Below are 26,270 nucleotides of genomic sequence, written 5' to 3' on the forward strand. Positions count from 1 at the left end.
CCTAGGGGCTTTTAAGTCAAAATATACATTCGTATTTGTGTGAATATTTCGTGAATATTGCATATAATCCGTGTATATGATGTATATTTTCACGAAAAATATTCACCATATTCACAGAATATACACAGCATGTAAAAAATATGCGTTTACGGCAATGTCGAATCTTTGTTACCGATCGTGAATATGAGGTGTATATTTCATGAATATCGTGTGTATTCCGTGAATATCGTGCATATTTTGCCAGTATTGTGAATATTTCGTATGACTGTCATCTATGGTGTATATTTCTTAGATGGAATATACATGAAAGCCCCTAGAGATTATCGCAATTGGATGTGCTATACGCGCTTCATTCATTAGTCAAGCTGATTCTGATGCTTTGCGTCACCTAATTAATAAGACTTGAGATAATTTTGCGCATGCACTCTTACCTCTCATTCTTTCGCAAAACCGCTTTCCGCTATGCAATCGTACCAAGTCTATCGACGCGTATTCATCGTCGTGTTTTGTTTGCATTAACACTGAGACAGTTGACACCTGATGCTTCTGCCGATTGTTTGTGTTTGTATGTGTTCAAGTATTGAAAATACGGTGTGTGCGGCTAAACCGAAACGTTTGACATAAATCACCAGAGACCATAGAGCGCGATAAGTGAACACACAATACCAAATAGTGCGACACAACAGACGGCGCGAAATCAAAACAAAAGAACCCTAACCTATCAAAAATAAGAAGGAATTAGTGCGGCTGTCGTCGCACGGCAAAGTCGACATCGAGCTCTAGAGAGCTATAATTTGCCAAATGATATTAATTGTTCACCCGACATTGGTTCATTCGCACAAATGAATCTTCAAACGATGTTCATTTGAAGTTGAAAAAAGAGTTTCCATTCGAATTTTTCGGTTCAAGATGGAAAAGAAAAAACCAGTGCGTATGTCCACGTGATTGACTCGATTTAGACGTTTAGTGGTAAACGCGAGCATTTCGCATGCTTCAATTCATGACGATTATTATCAAAGTCGTGTTAAAAAGTGTTTATTTTTTGTTGTTGTTCATTCCGACATTATCATCAGGGAACGCGAATCAATTTACTGAACAAATCGTTGCTACTATCGTCGGTGTTCGCTGCTAGAGAACGAAAAAAAAAATCCAGTAAAACTGTACCATATCAATATTATTTACATAAATATAAATATGTTATCTGGATCGTTGTCTAAATTCGTTCAGCACTTTATTGTGATTTTCAATTATCGACAGCTACCCAAAACTGGATGAATATTTAGTGATTCAGTTGACGCAAAGAGTGAAAGAAGTGTGTGTCCAACTAAAGGCAAAACCACTGTCAATAGCAACACGATTAATTCCAGTTCAGAATTCATTTTCGTTCTTTGTTTTTTTCCGTGTGAAAATAGATCTTTAATTTCACAGAACTGTGTTAATTATTAGAATCAAGTGGTGCTCATTGTGACAATGGCAAATGTTGCTCATTGCGACCATAAAACAAAGGTCAGTGAAGACAGGGAATCGGTGCGTTAAATTCCATGAAATACTGATATCGCCAGACGGAACTGTTTTTGTTCCAACGAGAGAGAAGAAAAAAAAAGATAAATGAGTCGTCGATTGTGATTTGAATGCCATTGTCAATTCAATCGAGTACGGTATCGATTGCACTTTCCACAACCATTTTCCCCCTTCAGTTGAATATTAACAGTGATTTTGATCAAATTTTAAAATACTGTGCGGTTTTTGAGTGCGCACATTTTGGTAAGTTCTATTTGAAAAAACAAATTTCATTCATAGAACGTTCAATTGCCTGGTAATTTTCGTCTTTTTCCTTGTGATACAGTGAAGTAATTGGAAGTTATTTTTAAAATTGGGTGATTTATTGGCTAAAATTACCATTTAATTTGAAAATCATGCTCATCGAATTATCTACACGATAAACTGATCAGAGTGACGTTTTTTGTGTGATAATACTCTGCCTATCTGACGGTCATAAACGAGGAGTAATCGAAATGTAGTGTACGGTTTTGACACAATTTACATCAATACACCAACACACATACATATGAACGTTGTTTTTCGCATCGTCCTCCAAACTAATTGCGTATTTTGATAAGAATTTATGTAAGAATGTCAAAAGATTTAGTGCCCTAAATCGATTCCGTTCATTTGAGTCGTTGTTTGTTGTTTGTGGAAAATTAACACTTGAATTTTGCTCGATCTAGCCACATTGTGAGACTCTCATAAATGATACTGGCAAAAAATTCAAATGTGTTTTTATTATTCCTAGAGAATTAAAGAGATAATGTGAGAAAAAAAATGTAAATCATGATTTCCGAGTTCATTGGAACCGAATACAGCAACAAAAATACAGTTAAAATCTGGGTATTATCAGCATGAATGATAATTAGGATAATATCAATTAAGAAGAATATTCGATTAGCAAAGTTTCCATGGCATCGCAGTGGCCCACGCCTAACGCGTCCAAATCGACTATTGATGTTTTCTGTATCGGTTCTTTGTTGTCAAACGCAGAAGCAGTCACATGACTGGAAATCAGTAATAAAATGTTAATCTACATGTAATTTTAATCACGCGCTGACGGTTTGAACTGATAACCGAAACGAAAATGTGGAGTAAATAAAACGCTGGATGCTGATAAAAGTGCGAGTATTGAATTGGAGGGGGTATGGTTAGAGTAGTAGCGCCGAACAGCTGCTTCTGCATTGTTTTTTCCTGTTTTTGTTAGCAAGCGATTCGATTGCGAAAGTTCCTGTGTAAGCAGTAAGCACCCTGTTTTCTTGATATATCTGGTTTCGCTTGGTTTTGCACGCAAATAACTTTTCAACTGATTTTGCAGTGTAAGCGCGATTTGTTTCTCATTTGTTTTTGTAACGAGCTTCGAATATATTTTTTTTAAGAAACAATAGAAACTCTTCGAGTACTTCACGGGTTGCCATTTTATAAATTCAACTGTTTCATCATTACAAATTGATTGTACGTATTTGATCACGTGATTGAGAAGGGAGGAAAGGAAAAGAGTGCAAAGATTATTGGATAATAACGTCCATTTTGTTTGAACAAAATCGACAGCTACCAGATAAAACTATCTACACTGCGGTATCAGGTTCATTCAATGCGCCAAACACTTAATTCAAACGAACGTGTCAGACTGTCGCACTCATTATTGTTACTATTGTTTTTTTTAAATAATTTCATGAATTCTGATTCCATAACCATCGAATCTTTTTAATTGTACACATTTGCAACCGTAGAGACCATTCAGCCGGACTACTATCAATCTCAATTTGTGCGTGTTTTGTGTCGCGATTAGAGATTTATTGAATTTTGCCGTAATTAACTAATTATTTATTCATTATTCGTATCAACCTTTAAGTTCTATTAAAATACAAATTGTTATGATTATGGAGAAAATGAGCGTTTAAAATGGGTGGCATTACAGAAAAGTTAAGCATTGGTTGCGCTTTTGAAAAGAGCAACGAAAGAAAAAACATGCAATCGAAATGCAGCTACGCGACTGAATGCACACTTACAATAATTTGGCATTTGCGTCGAGTACATGTACGCAGTACAATCCGATTACCTCCCGCTTCATGTTACACACTGAAATCTCCATTTACAAATAGCACGGCAAATGCCTGCACAATTAGTCACAATCAATAAATTCAACTGCGCGAACAAGTCGATTTGTTAGGAATATTTGACGCTTTTGACAAGCTTCAAACAAACATATTTTAAAGAAATATTTCGGTCAATCAAATGGGAAATACCCTGTGAAATAACTTTTCGGTTTATTGATTTTTTTTTTCATTCTCTACTATACTTTTTTGCATTCAAATCAGAGGTTATTTAAAAATTTATTAATTTTTACACTTAAAAATCATTAAGTCAAAAGTTAATTTGGCATCGCCTTTGAGGATTTCCATAATTTCTTAATTAATTTCAAATTATGCACCTGCCACCGAAGTGATGTCATTATTTTAATCATTTGACTGGACTTTAGTCAACCAGATAATGGTCATACGAACAATTTTTTGTTTGCCGTGTTTGCACTGCGATGCATGTGACTTTGGACGTGAACTAAAATATTCAGAATCAGATGCATTAAGAAACAGAATCATGTGGCTCGGAAGCATCGGTTGTGTCATCAATGCGTGCGTGTATCCATGAACAAAAGTTCTTGTTTGGAATTGAATACAAGTTGTTGTCTTCATTCGATCATTGAGAGAAGATACATATGATTTAATTCAGTCCGTTGTGTCAATGAACAAGGAGGCCATTGATGTATTCTCAATCCATCACTTCAAGATCACTATCTTTTGGCACATAAAATTCGATTTATTAGCGTCATATCGTTCAATGTGTACGCTCCACACGTAACGATATTGCACATTTCGCAAAAGAACCACCGACAGATAATAATCAACGAAGAAATATTACTTATCTGTCGAACAAAACCATTGCTGTATTCGCATAGAACAAGTTCTATTTTCAATTTGAAACTTTCAAAGCAAACAATTGACAGTGGTCAAACCGAACTATCCTCATATCGAACGCGTTTGCCATCATTTTACGCTAAATTATTTCGTTCATTACCGTTTCTCCCCTTCATTTACATTGCTACCGTATCATTATATCTTCTTCTTGTTTTTTTATAGAAATGTTCCATGCTGAAAAAAACTTCGCTTGAAATAGATAAAATAAAGCCGGAATAAAAAACAAAACAGAAAAAAACCGCCGGCGTGAGAGGGAGAGAAGCACCTCCGTGCGAGAAACACATCGTTGTTGTACAAATACTATGCGGTTGTTTGAATGTTTGCCGTTGGATCGTGTTCAGTGATCAGGTGTACGGCGATGGAGTAGCGTAAAATAAAAAACGGGAGACAGCGTGTGTGCGAAAGAGAATACGAGCAAAAAAGAATCCGTCCTCACATGAGTGCGAACACGGCTGAGAGAACGAATAAAATAATAAGCATGGAAATTGTGATAAAAATTCGGACCTAATGGTATCGCATAAATTATAATCGTTACCCGTGTTCCATTCGGCTGCCGATTTGCTGTGATCGCACTCCAGAAGACTATAAAGAAAAACCAAAATTCACAATTGCAAATGACAAATGCGCGAAATCAAACCAATTTGTGTCTTTTTTTTTGCATTATGTCGATCAAAGTAAATTATATGGTAATTAAATCGTTACTTTGCAGAATCAAATAAATTGTGCATGGCCCGAAATTAAATCTTTAGTCGCGCACAAAATTAGTGATTAATCGAGTCAAAAGCGTTATAGTTCCTATGCATCGTTTAGTCAACGTTCAATCGAAATGTGATCAACTGTTTTTTTTTTATTAACATTAACGAGCTAGTTTAAAACGGGATTTTTCTTCTTGTTGTAAATTAAAGTGTGTTGTTTGTATTCGTTTAAATTGTGGATAGAATCTATGTTTCAAGTGTTGAAATATCATAAATGTTGAGTGTTTTTCATCGATAAATACGTGAAGGAGCAAAAAAAATAACGTTCAAAATGTACGCAAGATCACCGAGAATGGACACACTACAAGTGCCACTGACAAGGCCCATAAAAATTCAACCGATGGATGCTTCATTTTCTGTGGTGTCCGACGACGATGACGAATGTGGACTAGGATATCAAAATACACTGGTAAGGATCAATAAATCAAATTATCGCTAGTTCGATCTATATCGATTTTCTTATCATTCGAGAAAAGCAAAATACTTTGTTGAGTACACTTCATGCGAGTCGCGGAATTCTTACTGTCATTGCTGAAGCGTAGCCTCAGGTATTACGTTGCTATACAATCGGTTGTACATATGACCTTGAAAATGCCACAGTTATTATGTTACTTTTTTCAATAAAGTAACAAAAACGTCATTTCGAAACAACAGATGATGATTTCGTTCCCTCTCTCTGTGTATGTGCACCGAACTGCCGATCGTAAACTAATGCCAGATTATGAATTGAAACAGACGTAATGACTCAATGGCATGCACTTCCACAATGTAATTGTGCAATGAAATATTTATCGATTCGATGTTTCGCAATATTTGATTCGCAAGGAAAAAATTCAAAATATTTTGCGCATTTTCCCAACTGTGTATCAAATTGCACACCTTGTCTCAGCACATTTTTTTTTTGTTCTGAACAATAAAGAAATAGATACGACTTTTTTTTGCTGTTATTGCTGTCATTATTTTTGTGTTTTATTTACTGAAAATCATAAAAGTGTGACGAATTGTGGAATTCTTGCTCAGATTGCTCTGTTCGCATTGTTAATTACTTTGTGAATTGTCAATAAAAGGGTCTAACGATCATTAAATGCTAAATGAGGCCATAAATCACACATGATTCTCTGGTTGAATAGCTAACAACGAATGATAGCATCAATCGACGTCAAATCTCTTTGGATGATATCAAATCGTGCGAAAGTATGTGTTCAGAGACACTGTATGAGGGATTAAGAAGTGGGATTTTGGACTGAGAATGAATCTGGAATAATAAAATACATGAAATAGTTACTTTTTTTCCTAAAAAATATTGAAAATAACTCAAAATAAAGAAACATTCGCCTTCGGATAAAGGAATCATAAAAAAAAAAATTAAATCAAACATAAAAACCGCAAAATTCTACATGAGCTCGTGATAGTCCAATCAAGGAGTGCCGAAAGTGTAAACATGTACAAATAACTTTGGGAAGCAATCATAAAGATATGGCTTCGGTCGACTGCGTTGAATTATTATCATAAACCGATATCGTGTAAAAATACCCGTCAATTTGTATACAAATTTAAAATTGACAGAAAAAATAAACTTTAAATAATAATCGTTTATGCGCTGCGAAAAATGGAGGCGAGCAAAAGACGAGAAAAGAAAAAAAAACACAACAACATGCGAATCATCATCACGTGAGCGGTGAATAGACTGGATTTAAATGCGTGCCAGAACGCCTTACCGATTCAATGATTTAATTTCTTCACCAAAACCGGTATTTACTTTATCAATTTCTATTTACAATCAGACGGTGTCGCCTGTCCATTGCCTATCCCTTGTATGCTCGTTCACGCTCTTTGCAATCAGGCTGTTTTTTTTTTCATCCAAACGAAGCGCTGGGCCCACGGAGTCAGTATCCATTGAGATAAAAATGCAAATTCAGCACGCGCCACACTCAGAACATTTCATATTTTTTTCTCTGGTGAGTTTTCAATCACTTTCTGTGGTATTTCCATTACTTTTGCCGATTATTTCATGCAAAGTGATCAATATTCATTTGATAAAAGGTCCAAGGTTCAAAAAATCGATGCTAGTCTCAATTCAAAAGCCGAAAATTGGGTATAAACAAATGAGACTGATTCAGTTTGGAAATATTTAAGAAAAAAAAAGAGAAATTCCAAGTCGCAAAAAGGTGATAATGATCACAAACAAATGTGAAGAATTGGTTCTTCAAATAGATATATGACTCTATAATTGGTCGAAAGCCATGAAAAAATTGGGCCCTATAATATTGTAAAAATAGTGAAGTATATGTGAAAATAAACACCATCGCCAGCAAAATTATCACATTAAATTATCGTATTCGATGATTCGTTTGACCCTTGAATGGGCAATGATCAAAGACTGTGCGCTCCAAAGCCACTTATAACTCAAGCGCATATCACAGTCAACTCTGGCGAAACGACTTGACGACAAAGTATTTGCAAATTTTTTTTTTTTTTTTGCTTCAAGATAACTGGATTTGAAAGGAGCGTAAACAATGAACGCCACGAGATAATTTATTCATCAACAAACGATTATGGGAAAATTTAATTGCACTTGCATTGTTGATGAGGACTATTTTTTTTAAAAATCAAATGAGCTTGTTGATTTAGTGTTAACACCTTTTGATTTTATTTGCTCTTAGTGGCTAATAGTTATTGCTTATTGCTGCAGTTTTTGCTTAAGTAAGTCGCACGTCATTCTGATTAAGATTTATTGTTCGAGAACTGAAAAATTCGTTGTGTTTTTTCTTTCGTTCAACTTGAAATTTAGTATTATATTCACCTATTTTGATCTCGCTCACACTCTCACTTCAATTCAAGATTGTGTGTGCACAGTACACATATACGCTCGAAGTAAAACTGCAATAGAAGCGGCAGCCAATCATTGCGCCGATTATATGATAATATTCGTCATGAAAATCATTGACAGCATTTTAGGCTAAAGCGTAATCGCTCTCATCATGTCTTTGTTTCAAAATGTCCCTTAATTTACGCAAATTCCATTCATGACTATGGCTGTCACTTAAAGTTACTGTTTTGAGCATACACGAATAAACGATATAGCCGGGGCTTGCGACACAGCGGCTAAGAAGTCTTCTTCTTCTCAAACTACAACATTGTGAGATGCGCATGAGATTGTTTGCGTGCAAATGGCAAATGACCAGGCGGTGGAAACTGATTGAATTAAACGAAGATCTACTTTTTCGCTCTGTCTCTTTCTCTCAGTCTTGTTATCATTGATCAAGTCGGTTATGGTGGTGGTCGTGAGCGCAATACAAATGGCAAAGTTGAATCCAAAGCTCATCTCTCAACCACAGGACAGTATTCAAGAGATCACCGTACGGATTGTACGAAGACGACCGTTTGCCCGAAAACGAACACACATTCCTATCAAAAGTTTTGTGTATTTAAGTCGAGAATCGGCAAAGAAGTGAATGGATTGAACGCCGGAACGCGCAGTGATAATGCGTTTGTAATTGGGTATCAGAAATGTAGTGCTTCTCATCCGTTTATCACTTTAATGGCATTAGAACTAATTAAATGAATGTGTGAAAAGTGTCGTGGATCAAATAAAAATCCCATGTGCAAATGCTGACACATTGAGAATTAGGAGAAATTATTAACAAAGTGTACAATTCCGATAGTCGACTTTGGTACAAAATTCTGCTTTTTTTTCTCATTGTGTCTTAGAACGGTCAATGAGAAAGCCATTTACAAGTTGACCGATAATCAAATGTAAAGTCAATTGCATCTCATCTTCTGCTGCGATATGAACATGAATGTGCAATCCACGGCGCAATCATTTAATAAACGGGTTACTCAACCGTTCTATCTGTTCGTTTTTGTCGAGCAGGCTTCTAGAGGGAGAGAGTTAAGACTGAAAGATATAGGGAGAGAGAGAGAGAAAACGAATATGAGAAAAGCTTCAATAAAAAGAAACCGCGCCACAAGTGTTTACGTGAATAATAATAATAAAGGGCAATTTTCGACAATCTTCACAACAAACAAATTGAGACATTTTCATATACTTTGCTTGCAATAGAAAGACATTTGCGTCGACTATTCAGTTGATCGTTTGCGCCGATTCGGGCCTCATACGTATGATTGATTCACATTCGAGTGTGTTTCATGAAAAGCCATTTTATGGCCACATATCGCCTATATTCACAAGCATTTCAATAGAATGTCACATGACTTTCGAATGTAATTTGATTCTCTCTCGCCTCCAAGCCAATTTTCAACAGTCCTAACAACATCCGTTTTATTAGCGGTCAAGTAAACAGTGTGGCAGAAACGAATACAAAGAGAGAGAGAGAGAGAGGAATATTATTAGTAATCACACAAATGCGAATTAAGCGCACACACATGTGTGTGCCTTGGGGCAAAAGTGATTTCGTTGTGTGTGTATGTGTAAATGTTCATCATTTGTTGCATGCACTGCTTATTAATCATCCGGCACGACTGTCTAGCGCGATAATCCTATGATAATGCATAATTAGTTGGAAATTCTTTCAATGATAAAATGGGGAAAAAATGCCAGAGTTCAACTTCAACGTGTCGTGGGATGAGTTTCGGTTAATGAAACTAGTTTTTAACATCGTAAAGAGGCGATTAACTGTTGCAAAGACACAATATATATGTCAATCTGATGCCAGTGACTTGTGAAATGAATCAGACCACTCGAATTCATTCACCGCTTGGAATTTCATTCAGTTCACGACTTCTGAATTTCTCTAAATTCACATTATACTCTAATTGCTTGCGAGGCATCATCATCCGGAAGATGAGAATGCTCAATGAATGCAGCCGTTTTGATTTCGTATGAATTCATTTGAATGACAACATAATTGCGCTAAGAATTGGCATATTCGTGTTTCATTCAGGCCTCTCTCTCTCTCTCTCTCTCTCTTGCTTCGCCTCTCCAAGTGTGTGTGGTGAGATATCTTTTTTGATAATTATTTCCTACTTGCAACGCCCGCATTTTGAATAATGTTTTCACGTGACTCGTTTTTTCGTTCTGAAATGAGGCGGAATATCTTGAAATTGAGCATTAAAAAAATCAGGCAAAAAAATCTCCAATAAAAGACCTTCTTAACATTCTTTTCAATGTTATTTAAGGAAATCTATTTCAGTTTGATTCGAATTCATCGAGAAAAAAAATAATCCAGTTTCGAAATTATTTATGTGAGTGAGAGCGCACGCGCGAATCATGTGTTTGCAAATAATAAATTGATTCAAATGACTTTGTGTGAACAAAATGAATAGGTACATAATTGAATAAACGGAGAGCAACGGATAGAAAAGAAGAAACACGAACCCACTCTCTTAAGTGGCGTGTCAAACGCACACTCGAGAAATCTCCAACGGAAAATTGAAAATTCAAACAACCATTGTCGTCAATCAGTTGCAAATGCAAAACCATTTTGTGATGTCAATCGTGTGATCGAAAAGTGTATGTGCGAAACTGAACAACAAATAAACCAATCAATAATAACCAATAGTTGAATCGAGAGAGTGACTTAATTGAGTAATAACTAGAAAAAATGGAGAAAAATGCGAAGCAATCATCTGCGGGCGATGGTAATAGTAGTGGCCAGCGTGTGGCGGAAGTGGGTAAAAGTGATCTCGTCATCCATGATGGTGAAGAAAATGTTGAATTGGTTGACTCGGAATGGGCGGATTTTGAGCGAGCTCTCAGGTATTGTTATTATTGAACGATGTTTCTTTCCTTGATAGCCGTCATTTTTTGTGTTTTCAAGTTCACCGACAACCAGTTAATTCGATTCTGTGCTAAATCGTTCGACAAATAGACAATCGAATGAATACCTTTGATGTTTTTTTTTTTGCTTTTATTTGTTAAGAATTTAGAGAGCATGTTATTGTAATTAGCACCTTGTGCGATTTGTTGTTTTTTGGGTCGATGTTGAACAAATTTTGCTTACTATATGCCCGTTATACACCCCGATATAAACATGTTTCGTTTCGCTGAATTTGCAGAGAGTTTCGCGAACGGCGCAAACAGAATGCCATCAAAAATGGGCTGAATCAACACAATCGAGTGAAAAAATCGCGTCGCGTTCGCACTCAGCATACATTTTATCCATGCCCGCCACCGACCGCATCCGATGCATTTGATGACTCCGATTCCGACGATGAATTCGTCGATTACAATGCTGTAAGCACAGCATGTCAATTGTGGCTTTTTCTGTCTTCATTATTATTAATTGTTGCATGCATACTCTTTCTGCACATTCAATACATTTTTCGATTTACTTTGATCACCATTTTCTCTTAATTTGGTTCACATTTGAAAATTCGTGCACTTTTCTCTTGCATGCATTACATTATTGTTATTTCCTCCTACAAAATTGCTGCGGTTACCGTTTGCACTCCATTACCTCAAATTCGCCACATACAATCATGTGAGCTAGGTGTTAAAAAGAACATAAATAGATTAAACTGTTTTTTCTCGTTGCATCGTTCAAACGAGAATAACAACAAAAAAATTGACAAATTATATTCAATTAGTATGCGCACAATTTTTGTTGAAAAAAATGTAATGAGATTTGCGCGTTCGAAAAAAAAAAACAGTTGCACACGTTTACGCGTAAAAAATCGACCTACAAAGGTATGCTAATATGCAAAGGTAATTGACTGTTAATGAATGTTCAAATGTTTATTATCAGCATTTCGTTTTGATTATTATTTTCCGATGATAGTAAGACCTACTCGTAAAATATAAACACTTGCTAAGTTACGCTTCGAACGCAGTAAGCATATATCGGTCGAATGAAGAAAATGAAAATGGAACAAAGCAAATGTAGGAAATTCCAGATCAATCCGTTGTTATTTATTCGGCGATCCGTATGTGCGTTGTTGACATTTTCTTTGCTTCAAAAGAAGAAAAAGTAGAAAAAGAAGAAGGACTTTCGCTTCATTTGCACGTAGCGTGAACACTTTATAAGTTCGTGCACCTAGACAACGAGTATCCACATTTCAACAGAAAATTATATGTTCTTTGATCATATGATCATTATGATTTATTTATTCGATTTGTATTCTCTTTGTCATTTTTAGATAAAGTCGAATACGTCTACTGTTTACAGACACTGTTTTCTACTATTTTGAGACTTTTTACTGCTTACTCTAGAGTGAGTCCTATGTTCAACTACAAAGATAACAATCAAATCACTTGAAAAATCGTTACTTAGCCATTTCAATCGATTTGCTTAAAATTTTGCAATTTTTTTCGTTCTAAACTTTTCCGTTTTCCTTTGAACCGTTCGATTTTTTTTTTATGTTTGTTTTCATTTTGTGAAAGGAAAACAATTCGAGGTCAATCAGGCAATGGAAAAGTGATCACCGCAGCAGTTATCATCATAGAGTGTGTAAGATTTGGATCAGTGGTAGAAAAAAAGTGAAGTTGTTGTTGTTGAGCCATTTTGTAGTAAACAAACCAATGTTTTTTTTTTAATTTGGAACGATGAGTACCTCACGTGACATACTAATCAGTTGTCTAAAGAGAATAAAAATCAACTGTACATGTGTGTAGTAATTATTTCAGAATTTGCGGTCATAGATCACCATCTTATCAAGCATGTGATGCTTATGCAAATCCATTTCATATGACCGGTTCAAAAAACGACTTGTGTCACTGTGTTATGATGAATTGTGCAGGTAGATGTTTCATACACATCACTTTATTAGCACGAGGTTATTTATAGATTTTTTTCGAATGGGAGAAATTAAAACACATCAAAAAAAGATTTTTTAATAGTGTCTATACATTGTCACTAAGTGAACGTTCGATGCGTGCTGAACTTGAAGCGAAAAAGTTTTGATACCCCGACCGATGATTTATGAAGCAAGGGATGGTCATAAACATGTTTTTACCAATAAAATTGGTGCAAATATGTGCAGCGTAATTGTTTTCAATTGTTTTATGCGCAAACTCATGTAATTTGTATTCTATGACGTATCAATGTATGGATAAATCCTTTTCTCAGTCTAAATATTGATATAAGCGTTGTGTGTGTTCACACACTACAAGAATGTTGCTTTCCAAACTACTAATTGCCGAAGATTTCGTGTAAGATTAATGAATGATGTAATTAAAAATAAAGCTTTTATCCCAGATCTTCTGGTCACATGACAAATTTTGCTTCTGTACCTACATACAAACGATTGTGAGCTGAAATTTGTGATAACTATATTTTTTTAAATATTTGTTGGTGACGCGGAATTTTTTTCCATTTCCCATTTCTTTTTGCCCGACTTTGTCGATATCTATTGCCAAAATTCGGTTGTAAAGGGAGGATAAGCACGTTTGAAAAACACAACTTGTTCAAATAGTTCATCTTGAGCCATACACATGCTATTTAAACAGCTCAAATTAAAATTATTCAGTGTAAATGAAACGCGCGCGCAAAATTTCAATATTTGTGATTAGATTAATGTCTTGTATCACACAGAAGCAAAATAATAATACGAAACACAACAGACAAAGCCGCCGCCACTGCCGTTGCTTGTAAATACAAGAAATTGGAAGATATTGACCGGGATTATTATACATTTATTATTGTATTAATCAATATTCTCACATATAAAAATGAGCTGAGTAAACTTGTTTCATATATATGATTTTGTCGTAATGAAAAACAAATGACGACACACACACACACACACACCCACGGCAGAATACAGAAGAGCGCAAAAGCCGCGCGCTCGCAAACAGATTGTTAAGCTCTGAATAGTAAATGAGCCTGATTCGTGAGTCTGTATTTTACCAACGTATAAAACGGACGAGCGATCGTATTTTTCTTCGCAGAATTTCGTTCACGTTTGCTAACCGTGGGGCGTACAGTGTAAATCGAACCGTTCACGCGCTAAGACTTTGCGACATTTTTGTTATTCACTCTCGTTTTCACGTTGTGCTTGATATTTTTATAACAAGCAAATAATCGATTCGTACCGACACAATATCGCACAAAAATTGGGTCAAACGAATTGTTTTTTGATCTTCTGAGACGATTCATTCAAAGGACATAGTTTAATTTCTTTTTTACTGTGAACAAGTGTGTCGATAACCATGTACTTTCTTCAATTAATGGCAAAAGAGCGCAGTGATCCATTATAATCTTAATCCAATTACGTCCGTGTGTCTATCCATCGGCAACAAATATAGAAAAGAACGTTTTAATTAGTTTCGTGAGAGAGAAATTGTAGTGTAGATGAATCCGAAAGACATGCATATCATATCAAAGTTAGCAATGTGTATAATTAAGACAAAGAACAGTGAAAAATACGGTTTCCGTGGAAAATTTTGTTGAGTGTGTGTGAAAAATTTTGTGATCAATAAGGACAAATACACCCAAATGCCAACATTTTTGGCACGGCTCAAGTACGAGGAAAAAAAATGATACAAACTGACTGAAAGCATTGTTTTGTCGGAATCCAAATTAAACACAACACAAAAATAAATCATTACGGACAATTTTCATTTTACGTCTGGTTTGCCAATTATTCACTCGACTTTATTCAAATTTCGGAATAACAAAGAACAAATCGCAAATATCTCTAAGTTAGTCGAAAATAGAACAACGAGACATAGAGACAGCGTGCGCGCGCCGACAACGAATCAAGAGTGAAAACACACGTTTCAGGAAAATTTCAAGTGTAAATTCAAGGCGCACGAATGTTTTCGAATAATATCCGACAAAACAAACAATTCGGTTGGTTTGGCAGCGATAAAACGCAACTATCGCACGGAATCGACGACGATCACATTTCAATGCCACCACACACAAATTCGTTCACCTATAACGACACAGTCGAAATTATCAACGAAAATGATCGGAATTCTGTAAGTTCAAAACCGTGTGAATACGCAAATTTTTAGCTTAATCGTCATATTGAGAATTTTAATCGAAAATAATGCAACGAAAAAATCGCAACTAAAGTCGAATGGGTGTTTTTAAAGATTTCATTTGAATTCACATATTTGCTTTTCTGAAATTTTGTGTAATTGATTAATTATTTTTATCAAAACAATTTTCATGTGTTTTTTTAATGATGACTTTGCGGTTTCTACTTCTAACTTTTTGAACTTAATCGTTTCAAGAGCATGCAAAAGAGCATGTGTTTTATTTCTCCTCTGAATGTTGATTTAGCATTACTTTGATTTGCTGATGGGTAGCATGTTGATTTGCCTTGAAAATCAAATTTCTTCTTATGGTTTTCTAAAATTAACTCATTGGTCTGTGTTTGTAGATGTACGGCCGGTACTCGAAGGATCTGGGAGAATATGCCAAAAATGAAGCGAGAAAACTTAAAATGCTTGAGCGCCGCCGAAAGATGGAGGATAAAGCCAGGAATAGAGTAAGTAGCTGTATATCAACAAAATGTGATAATTTATCATCTGGATCTCGAAGCAACACTAATTTCGATTTCCCATTGTCCATAGGAACTGTATGGAAAACGATCAAGTCGTTTTGTCAGGCTGTTGCTCTATCTCTGGAAGAATTCGTTCGCACGATTGGGCGAGGATTGGGTGTATTTGGCTTTATTAGGAATTATTATGGCACTTTTATCCTACATTATGGATAAAGGTATTTCAATGTGCACAAATGGTGAGTCACTACTTTGTTTTTCGGTCAACCAAATTTAAACGCAAAATTTCCTGAACAACCATTTACCGTTATTGATCCAATTTTGATACCATCAATAAATAACAATGAATCAGCCATTTTTATTGGTTAACCGGTTCCTATCAAAGTGAAAAGATCAAACATTAAGTGGATTATAGTTTTATCAGTTCATGTTTATTTATTCATATGCTCTTCTTCTGTTTCTTTCTTATAGCCAGAATCTGGTTATACAGGGATCTAACGTCGCAGCCATACGTACAATACTTTGCATGGGTATCGTTGCCGGTGTGTTTGATTCTGTTCTCGGCTGGATTTGTGCATCTCATCGCACCGCAGAGCATTGGCTCGGGAATTCCCGAAATGAAAACCATTCTCAGAGGAGTGACATTGAAAGAGTATCTAACATTCAAGACGTTGGTAGCCAAAGTGATTGGTTTGACCGCAACTTTAGGAAGTGGAATGCCACTTGGAAAAGAAGTACGTGATCAATATCTCAAAACTCAACTCACACTTTTCGACGGTCATATTCAATGAATGATTTATACGTTCATAGTTTGCACTCACGTGGGAAAAAAAAAATGAAAACGTGACCATTTTTAATTTGCACAAATCAAGAATCAAGATTCGATAACGATGTGCGAATAAACACGTCTATAATTTCAGGGTCCATTCGTACACATAGCTAGTATAGTTGCCCAGCTGCTGAGCAAAATGGTGACATCGTTTCAAGCGATCTACGAGAATGAATCACGGCACTGTGAAATGTTGGCCGCTGCATGTGCAGTCGGTGTTGGATCATGTTTCGCCGCACCCGTTGGAGGTAAGTCATGCCAAGTTCAAGTCGTAAATATGACAATTTACTCACATTACCTTTGGTAATGCGCTTTGTTTTGAAGGAGTACTGTTTAGCATTGAGGTAACAACGACCTATTTTGCGGTTCGTAATTATTGGCGTGGCTTTTTTGCCGCTGTTTGTGGTGCAACGGTATTTCGTCTGTTGGCCGTTTGGTTTCAGAAAGCGGAAACTGTTACAGCTGTGTTTGCCACCGATTTTGCATCCGAATTTCCATTTGATCCACAAGAACTGTTTGTGTTCGCGCTCATGGGGTAAGATATTTGGAATTGAACATTTTTTTTTTTCAGTTTGTCTCCTAATTTTCAAAAATTGAATAATTTTGAATAAACTGATTGGCTCGAATAAATAATTTCAATTATAAATTTGCCTCATTACTCAACATTTTTGACTATTTCCCCTTTTTAGATTTGTCTGCGGATGTTTGGCTGCATTTTACGTTTGGGTTCATCGACAATACGTCATGTTCATGCGATCCAACAAGAAAATGAACTTGTTTTTGCAGAAAAAGTACGTCGACTCCCCGTTTCAATCAAAGTAAAACGAAAATTAAATACACATTCTCTCTAATTTTCAGTCGCTTTTTGTACCCTGGCATTGTGGCTCTGATTGTATCATCGATTTCGTATCCTTTGGGAACGGGCCGATTCATTGCGGGAGAGTTGAGCACACATGAGCAAGTGCATGAATTGTTCACGAATTTCACATGGACAGCTGATGAACTGACAGTCGAACAAGCAACCATCGTGAATCATTGGAGCACCGAATACACAGACATTTTCTTTCATCTGTCCTCTTATTTACTTTTTACGGTAAATATTTGACACAAACACCGTTTTTCACACTAAATTTGAAGATGCTGATGGCAAAAATTCGGGTTTTCCAGTTTGTTTTTTCGATTATTGGATCAACTATACCAGTTCCCAGTGGAATGTTCATTCCAGTATTCAAAATTGGAGCATCTCTGGGTCGAATGGTTGGTGAATCATTACATTTATACTTTCCGTTGGGCATTCGATACGGTGGCCACATCTCACAAATTATACCAGGTAATTGAAACGGTTTTGATTCTTTTCTTTGTCTGATTTTCAACTCAAATTCATTGTGTTCAATTGTGAGTATTTTCATCCATATCACATTCCCATTCAGGTGGATATGCTGTGGTTGGAGCGGCTGCATTTTCCGGTGCTGTAACGCATACAGCGTCTACGGGTATTATTGCATTTGAAATGACAGGTCAAATAACCCATTTAGTGCCAGTCATGATAGCCGTTCTCATCGCCAACGCAACTGCTGCATTGCTACAGCCATCCATTTACGATAGTATCATTTTGATTAAGAAATTGCCATACCTTCCCGATTTGTTGCCATCGGCCAGTGGAATGTACAACACTTTCGTAGAAGACTTCATGGTGCGCGATGTGAAATTCATTTGGCAAACAATTAGCTATCAATCACTGAAGAATGTTCTAAAGAAGAATAAGCATTTGCGAAGTTTACCATTGGTTGATTCGCCCGACAATATGATTTTGTTGGGATCAGTGCAGAGACACGAACTGATCAAAATGATCGACAAACACATCGGTCGTGAGAAGCGTTTGGAAGTGGCGGCCAAATGGCAGAAGGAAGCTGAAGATCGAGCACGCGAAGAGTATGAAAAGCGGCAAAAAGAATTTGAGGAGCGAAATAAAAGTCGTCGATCATCTCGATTTGAAGTAGTGCCAGCGCCAGATGTGTCCAAATTACGTGAGTTGGCCAACAATGAAATGTTACCGCCGCAGGCGAAAAAAGCCAAAGAAACCCTACACAATCCAAATCTTGGATCATTTCCACGCAAATCGATTTTGAAAAAGACAAATTCATTCAATTTAAGAGGTTTTACACCGGTTTTATCGTCGAGCCCATCCCATACACCATATTCAACGATAACTGCTGCTGAAAGCAGGCTACGGTCAGCATTTGATATTATATTCAAAAAATCGGCCACTTTGCAGGACGTTCATCCTGATGAAACAAACACTGAAAATGACACAAACCACACAGAACAGCCGCCATCGGGCATTTCAACACCAACCAGCAGCACTCCCATCCCAATCGATACTATTTCATTTAGCCCGAATGTTTCGAAGAAAGTTCAATTGGTAGGTTTATCCCATGTTCGATTCAAATGATTGACGTTTTAATCGATTTTATTCACTTGCAGCCACGAGAACGCGTCATCGACATGTCACCGGAGGATCAAAAGATATGGGAAGCTGAAGAAATGGCCAAACCAATTGATTTGGAAGGTGCCAAAGTGAAAATTGATCCGTCTCCATTCCAATTGGTGGAACGAACATCTATTTTAAAAGTACACAGTTTATTTTCAATGATAGGCATCAATCATGCATACGTGACCAAAATCGGAAAACTCGTCGGAGTGGTCGCACTGAAAGAGGTGAGTTGGACATTCGAATTTGGAATTGAATGATTTCAGTATTGTTTTTTGAAAGTATTTCTCCTTATGAGCTAATAAAATTAATTCATTCTTCTTGTGTCCATAGCTTCGCAAAGCCATTGAGGATGTGAATAGTGGTAATTTGACATCAAACCAAGCGAATCCAACCACCGCATCGACTGAAAAGCCGCCGTTGCAACCTCAAGAAGTGCCACTTCTTCAGAATGAAAATGAAAAAGACGAAAAAAGTGAAAAGAATAACCAAAACACTGTGAATTCAATGGATTCAGCGTTGTCAAACTCGGACAATTGCTCTGACGTTGAATTGGGCAATCCAGTGGAGTATAAAATGGAACCAAAGCAGAATTTATAAATTATTTCAATATCGATGTTAACGTTCATCTCGACACAGCTCATTTATGGATTTTTGTTTTAAGTTTTAAGTTTTGACATTTTATCGAATTGCTGTTTATTTTTATAATTAATAACAAAATTGTGTGTTTGAACAAAAGAGTTAAATTGTATACGTTGAGATACTAGTGTGATTGATTCATTGTAAGACTTTTTTCCCTTGCCGGTTCAGGTTTATTGTGATTTTACAGGAAAGTGAAAAGCTAACCAACTCAACGCGATCAAATCGCAATTATAAAAACAAAGCGGAGTCCTCGTGAATTTCATTTTTAATATGTGCCAGGCAATGACTGTGGCCAGAATTCAAAAACAAATTTGTTTCAGTCTTTGACAAATTTTATAAATATATTTTAACGCTAGTGCTTTTCAGATCGCTTTAAGCTTCTTTTAAATAGGATAAATAAACGAAATTATTGAAATTATTACCTTCGTTTTTTTCAACAATAGTAGCGAAAAAAATCCTTCAATTTCAGAGAGTGCATAATTTCTGCTGAACAGGCCTGAGCTGAGCTAAATTTGCAGACTCAGGCGCCTGAAGCGTTACTTCAACACGTTCACTGTACAAGGTTTTCATTGCTAGCAGAGATCCACCTTGGTAAGTTTGATAAACAACGTGGATCTTGCACAGTGAGCGCAAATTTGGCTCAATTTTTCGACGATATTAAAAATCAAGTTCATAGAAACATTTTTATGTTCATCATACACTTGAATTCAAACATCGAAACCGCAACAAAATCTGTTGATTGTGTTGAGTGTGTATTGCAGTAAATACACATAAAATCGTTGTTTAGCCACTAATTTTCATGCAATTAAATATTCAACATTTGTTCAAGTTTATTGTTCTTTTGGAATATAGTAATTCTGGCGAATAATGATTCCGTATGTATCCATCAACGAATTTTGATCCTTCGATGTCAACTATTTTGTCACATCAACTTGGAAAATGTATAGAAAAAGAACAAAACGTTAATTTAAACGCCATTGTGTTGTTATTTTTTTTTGATTAATTTTAATGAAACAATTTGTGTGATTACAAAACTGATATTTATAAAAGAAAACGGGAGTCAGTACGAAAATGATGCCTAAAATCTAGTTTCCAATAGTTTCATGTTAAAAATTTGCTATTCCCAAAAACCATTAGAAAATGTCATTTAATCGAAACAATGATGCACCCATACTTTGTACTTGATCCTACTATACCGTGTCTCTACGTAACCAACGCTTTTCTAACTCTTTCACCGGGGGGAAACTGAATCGAATCGAAAATTAGGAAATAATTTTGCTTTTCATAACATTGCATTGCATTGTGCTAGTGTTGTCATCGGAGTGAATGCCAAATAACGTCGTCTCAAAATGTTTATTAGTATTTGTTCTCTCTTTCACTTTTTGAAACAATCGGTTAGCTCATTATTTCAACTATTCACCATCATATTTGACAATATCAAACAAAAAGTAAACATGTATGAATTTTGGCTTATACAAATTTTCGGACAAATCCTACGCATACATAAAGCATTTTATGTTCATAAATTTCGTTAGACTTATTACACTTATTTTCTAAAAATGAAGAGAATAAAAAAGAATATCAGTGAAATGACGTATATTCAGTAGGCTCCATTGAGATTGTTTACTGGAGGATTGTTGTTGGGACGTGTTGAATTGCCCACATAATGACGATGTTTAGCGCCCTTTTTAGCATTGGCACGTGGCGTTCCATTGCTTTTCATTCGTCCAGCCAAAATGTACGCCAAACGTTCCTTCAAAGAACCGTAGAAGAGAGAGTGGAAAAAGACACGTCATTTTCATGCGACAATGTGACATTCGGCTTCAGTGTCAAAATCACAGTTCACTGAACTGAGTTCAGCACTTACCAATGCACTTGACGTGTACGTTTGCAAAAAATTGTATAGCACTGACATTTTCGTGATTATTCCGTAAGCCTCGGTTACAGCAGTCGATTTGGCTTTGTCCAAGTGTGCAGTTCTTATCAGTGAGTCAGCAGCGTAGAGAAATTGATGTAGAAGATCGCGTACAGTGCTAGAATGTGGAGAGATGAGAAAAAAAAGGATTAATTGGAAATGATAGACGAAAACAAGGTGACGAGAGAAAATTTGTTGTTTACTTTGGGAGTTTTGTTGCGGTAGATCCAGTGTAGTTGACCAAATGCACCATACGACGTGCTGATTCTCTCGTGATCAATACAATCAATTCTTCAATCGTTTGTGGTCGGGCCTGATTCTCCGGTTCATCTTTGCTTAGGTGTGACCATAGCTCGCGAGCCTTCTGCAGAGCCAATTTTGGATCAGTTGCAATCTTTGCATCGAAAATGGAATAAACGGTCAAATTAGCAATTAACGAACTTAATAGATTACATCTCAATCTGAAATACCAATTCAGCGGCATAAATCAGAATATGGATGGCTTCTTTGCTCTGTTTCTTCAATGCACGAGCCTCGAGAATGGTGCGCTGTGTCAAACGCCGCTTCAATTTTCGGGAGAATCTTTGACTCTTGTGGAATGTATGAATTGCTTTGCTTTCATTATCATCCTCACTTATAGCAGCTAATTAAACAGAGGAAAAAACCAAACAACCAAAACCATATTAGACAAAATGCTTTTTCCCCAAAAATAATAATCAAGCAAATGAAAGTAGTGCACTTCGGCCGATGTACTCAATTAGTGAACAAAAAATAAAACTCATTTCGGTGCGATTGCGTTTGAAAAAAAGTCATATGTACCGATAACCCTATGATTATAACCTTTGAAACTTTCTAAATGAATCTTTCGTTCTTTTCTCGTGTATTGGAATTCAAAATTTTACGATGAAGTCATTCGTGGCCGTTATCTCTAAGTAGCTACTAATATAATGTCATCCTCTCGATGACCGAACACAACAAACGTGTACGAAACCATTTCTTGTTGTTTTTTGAATAAATTTTTCCAACACTTACAGTCAACATGATCCTCGGATGGTAGATATTTTTCAACGTATTTATCAGCCACATTAATGGCGCCATCAATGCGATCGGCGGCGTATGCTGACAACGGACTGTCGAGTACAGATGAACCGAGCTGCTTTACAGAACCGGCACGTTTTAGCACTGGCTGTACCTTTGGAAAAGATCTCAATTTTTTAGCACATGACCGAAGTGGATTTTCTCTTAAAAATTCTATTACCAAGTGATCAGTCATATATTCTTTGGTATTGTTTAAAATCTGAAATGGAGAGGGAGAGAGAGAGAGAGAAAAAAATAAAACGGTGATTTATTATTGGACAAGTGAACGTCACAAATCGGACATTTTGTACACTAATATTCAAACTCTCTTGTCATCTCTTAACCGGTTCAATTTTCTTCTTATGATATTCTTCAACAACAAAAAAACGCAAGAAACTTGTAAAAAATAGACTAACTAAATTAAATCTACAAACGAGCTAATCATTCAAAAACAAATGAAATTCACGTTTCTTCTCGACAATTATCTCTCTATATGAATTCCAATCGTCATTTGAAACTAACCATTTGTGGTGGCAAATAGATGGATGGTACACGTTGTTCCACGATATCCAAACTGTTGCATAAAATTTGATCGATACGATGCAATGGGCCTTCAATGATTTTCACAGCTGGCCGAACAGTTTCGACAGCTGCGAAAATAACACCTTCGGCTGTATTGAAGCTCCATGTAAATAATCCATTGCGTTGCTAAGAGAAAACATTTTCATTAGGTAAAGAAATATTCAATTAAATCAAGAATAGAGATAACCATGAATGAGTCAACGAATCATTTGTCATAAAACTCACTTTTAGATTATAGTAAACCTTGCCAGCGGTTTTGACTCCAGTTTCAATGAGTGGGATGTTGGCAATTCGCACGAGTGCCTCCATTCGTGGTAAACCCGAGAAATGGTCGTTCGAGTTAACTAAAATAGAAAAGTCATAACCACAATGAACGAATCATTCCAAAAAGAAATCCATTCAACATATCCATGCAGCAGATGAAAGAAGAATAGAATAGAAAGGAATTGAAAAACTAAGAACATTCGGAATGCACCCAAACAACAAAGACAGACATATATAGATGCATGCATCTAATGTGTATGCGACGCTTCGAAATAATCTTAAAACACGTACACAAAAACAAAAAAATAGCACTGAAAAGCAGTGCTACAAATTAAATTCACAGAAATGTTCTACTTTAAAACTTAAAACTAAAGAAAAAAAAATTGCACCAACCGTGATTCTTCGACTGTAATTTTCCACTCATTTTTGCTTGTAGATACATACAAAAAAAAAAATAATCCAAATCAATCACTTTACTTTTCTTCAGTGCCTCGAGAGGCGACGAAAAATAATTCAAAACAAAATTGAATAGAATTGATTATCAAAAGGCGACGGCAATTGCGAATAACAACAAGTCGAAGCAAAAATTATTATTCAAAAAATGGCTTTTTAACTACTGATACGGGCTGTCGTCCATTCTACGTTTAAACCATTCACGTTCACAACACGAAATGTTCTAAATGTACGGCGAAGCAAGTGCTGTAAGTCGGAATTATATCGGCCTGTGTGTGGAAACATATAAATGTGCGCCGCACTGCCCGAATGGAAAACAACAACAAAAACAACATGAAACGAACGAAGAGAGCAAAAGACAGCAGCAGAGTGCGAAGATGCTGAGCACATGTATGCGTATCGCTATCGATGCACTTCAGACCGAGACAGTCGAGCACGACGCTTTTTTTTCTCGTTTCTTCTGTGCCGTCGTATTTATGTATTGCCTGCGACGACCGTATTGGTGTGCGTTCAGATAACAAGCTAACAAAATTGATGTTTATAAGATGATGCAAGATCCATTTTGATACACATATTCGAAATACAAGCCGTCTTTTTTTGCATGTAAAATTACATCGTCCACTTTCACGTGAGGAAAAATTTGACCATTGGTACATTGAAATTGGTTCATATATGCACAAAATAGAAAACGATCAACGAAAAAATATAATATATAAATGTTGTTTTGTTCTTATTCGCTCATTTTTTTTTTATTGTGTTGATTGTTTCGCAATTATCTTTGCTGCCACTCACCATCGCGCAAACCATTTCATTTTCATTACTTTTTCAAGGTCAACTGACTGCGTGTTGAATTTTATTCACTATCAGCAACTGGCATGCACATACACACGTATACATAGAGAGGACATGTGATGAAGACATGAAAATTCCATCAAAACCCGTTGCAATGGCATTGAAGTACGACCGAGAAATACAATAACAACATTTACAAAATTTGGCCAACGAGACGATCAATATATATATATATATATGTAATAAAAATTTAAAATAGAATTGCGCCGTTTTTAACAATCAGCATTGGCAGTGTTTTAAAAATACCCTCGACATGAATATCAATGAATATTATGTTTGTGGCTATTTCGCTTCATTTGTCAACCAATAGTTGCGCTTTCGATTTCACATCGTGAAAATTACACGATCGTCCCAACCAGCCCATGCTTTGTCTAAACGCCGTGCACGGGTCAAAGTACAATAATTTGACCGAAAAAATTGTTATCTGTCATTGTAAGCATTTTTTAAACAAAATGACGACAGTAAAAAAAAAAAAACGAGATTGTTCATGCAAAGCTAAAGCTGTTGTGTTTATTAGTCGAAACAAGCCTTATCACACTCATCATTCATTCTCATTCTGATCATCACACCGACCGACCGAACATTTAAGGAAACGGTTTTCGCATGAGTTTTTCAACCAGTTTTTTTCTTGTCACGCATTACCAAGTAGACCGATTTTGATCAATTTTACTGTAATTAAACTGTGTAATACACGGTCTTCTTCGATAATTTCAAAGTTTTCGCTATTTCGACTCGGTACAATTTACTTGGTCTTGAACAATGAGTAATTACAAACTGACTTACAATCATCGTATGATGATATGGTCAAATTAAATCCAAATAACAACCGTTCACAATGCAAATCAATGTAGATAATCAAATTTGGAGCGGGTTTTCGAAACCATAGACAAAAGAACGTCATTCTATCAAATTCTTACCCATATTTCCAATTGGAACTTTATCGTTAATCTCGTCACCTTGAACTTGTTTGGACATTTGCGTAACTTTTTTCATTTATTTCCTTGCCTCAATTTATATTTTTTTTTTACAAAATTATCTTAATTATGACAACTGACTTTTTTGTGCGACTCTATATTTAGTTTTACAATTGCGTCTATTTATTTTTATTTGGTTTGTTTTCGTTGAAAATCTGACAGACAATAGAATTCAATCCTTGCTTAAGCAATATCACTAGTGTCGCGATTTTTTACTGGCTCATCTTGGAGCCGCTATGACTTGAAGAGCAAAAAAAAAAAGAAGAAAAAAAAAACGGGAAATCTCACTGCACAGACTGATTCTTTGTACAAATATTAGACAAAAAGCTGATTTTGTGGAAATCAACCGCACAGCACGGATCACATTCAACGAATGTTAGGTCATTTTGGTAAAAATTGAACTCAACTTTAATATTAATCATTTTTGTTATATATACATATTACTATGTATATCTGTTGCTCGTAATAATCAATTTTTTCGGACGGCACACAAAAACGGTTTTCTT

The 26,270-nt window shown here is 36.0% G+C and overlaps 2 protein-coding genes across 21 annotated transcripts; one reads left to right on the forward strand and one right to left on the reverse strand.

Annotated features, from left to right (window-relative positions):
* The first annotated feature begins 466 nt into the window (after positions 1-466).
* On the forward strand, positions 467-20,065 carry LOC129567283 (chloride channel protein 2). Of its 17 annotated transcripts, XM_055443977.1 has the most exons (16): positions 6,268-6,469; positions 6,842-7,233; positions 10,415-10,480; positions 10,562-10,994; positions 11,294-11,471; positions 15,566-15,673; positions 15,759-15,924; positions 16,157-16,419; positions 16,606-16,762; positions 16,839-17,049; positions 17,204-17,305; positions 17,373-17,607; positions 17,682-17,844; positions 17,945-18,936; positions 18,999-19,232; positions 19,339-20,065. In XM_055443977.1, the coding sequence occupies exons 4-16, from the start codon at positions 10,840-10,842 to the stop codon at positions 19,603-19,605; spliced, it is 3,231 nt and encodes a 1,076-aa protein (XP_055299952.1). In that variant the 5' UTR covers positions 6,268-6,469; positions 6,842-7,233; positions 10,415-10,480; positions 10,562-10,839; the 3' UTR covers positions 19,606-20,065. The 17 variants fall into 17 exon arrangements, with proteins under 17 accessions (XP_055299957.1, XP_055299955.1, XP_055299956.1 ...); XM_055443972.1 differs by lacking the exons at positions 6,268-6,469; positions 6,842-7,233 and adding an exon at positions 8,622-8,949; XM_055443975.1 differs by lacking the exons at positions 6,268-6,469; positions 6,842-7,233 and adding an exon at positions 8,622-8,787.
* Positions 20,066-20,986: 921 nt separating this feature from the next.
* LOC129567284 (lipid storage droplets surface-binding protein 1) lies at positions 20,987-26,163 on the reverse strand. Of its 4 annotated transcripts, none has more exons than XM_055443987.1 (10): positions 25,708-26,163; positions 23,879-23,914; positions 23,447-23,565; positions 23,162-23,347; positions 22,821-22,859; positions 22,595-22,754; positions 22,033-22,205; positions 21,766-21,956; positions 21,515-21,680; positions 20,987-21,400 (listed from the first exon to the last, which is right to left on the reverse strand). In XM_055443987.1, the coding sequence occupies exons 1-10, from the start codon at positions 25,781-25,783 to the stop codon at positions 21,248-21,250; spliced, it is 1,299 nt and encodes a 432-aa protein (XP_055299962.1). In that variant the 5' UTR covers positions 25,784-26,163; the 3' UTR covers positions 20,987-21,247. The 4 variants fall into 4 exon arrangements, with proteins under 4 accessions (XP_055299962.1, XP_055299960.1, XP_055299963.1 ...); XM_055443985.1 differs by having other exon boundaries at positions 22,595-22,748; positions 25,708-26,139; XM_055443988.1 differs by lacking the exon at positions 23,879-23,914.
* Between the last annotated feature and the right edge of the window lie 107 nt (positions 26,164-26,270).

This window comes from Sitodiplosis mosellana, unplaced genomic scaffold, assembly GCF_009176505.1.
Source record: "Sitodiplosis mosellana isolate CC-2019 unplaced genomic scaffold, AAFC_SMos_1.0 Smas_scaffold_11, whole genome shotgun sequence".
Lineage (NCBI taxonomy): Eukaryota > Metazoa > Arthropoda > Insecta > Diptera > Cecidomyiidae > Sitodiplosis > Sitodiplosis mosellana.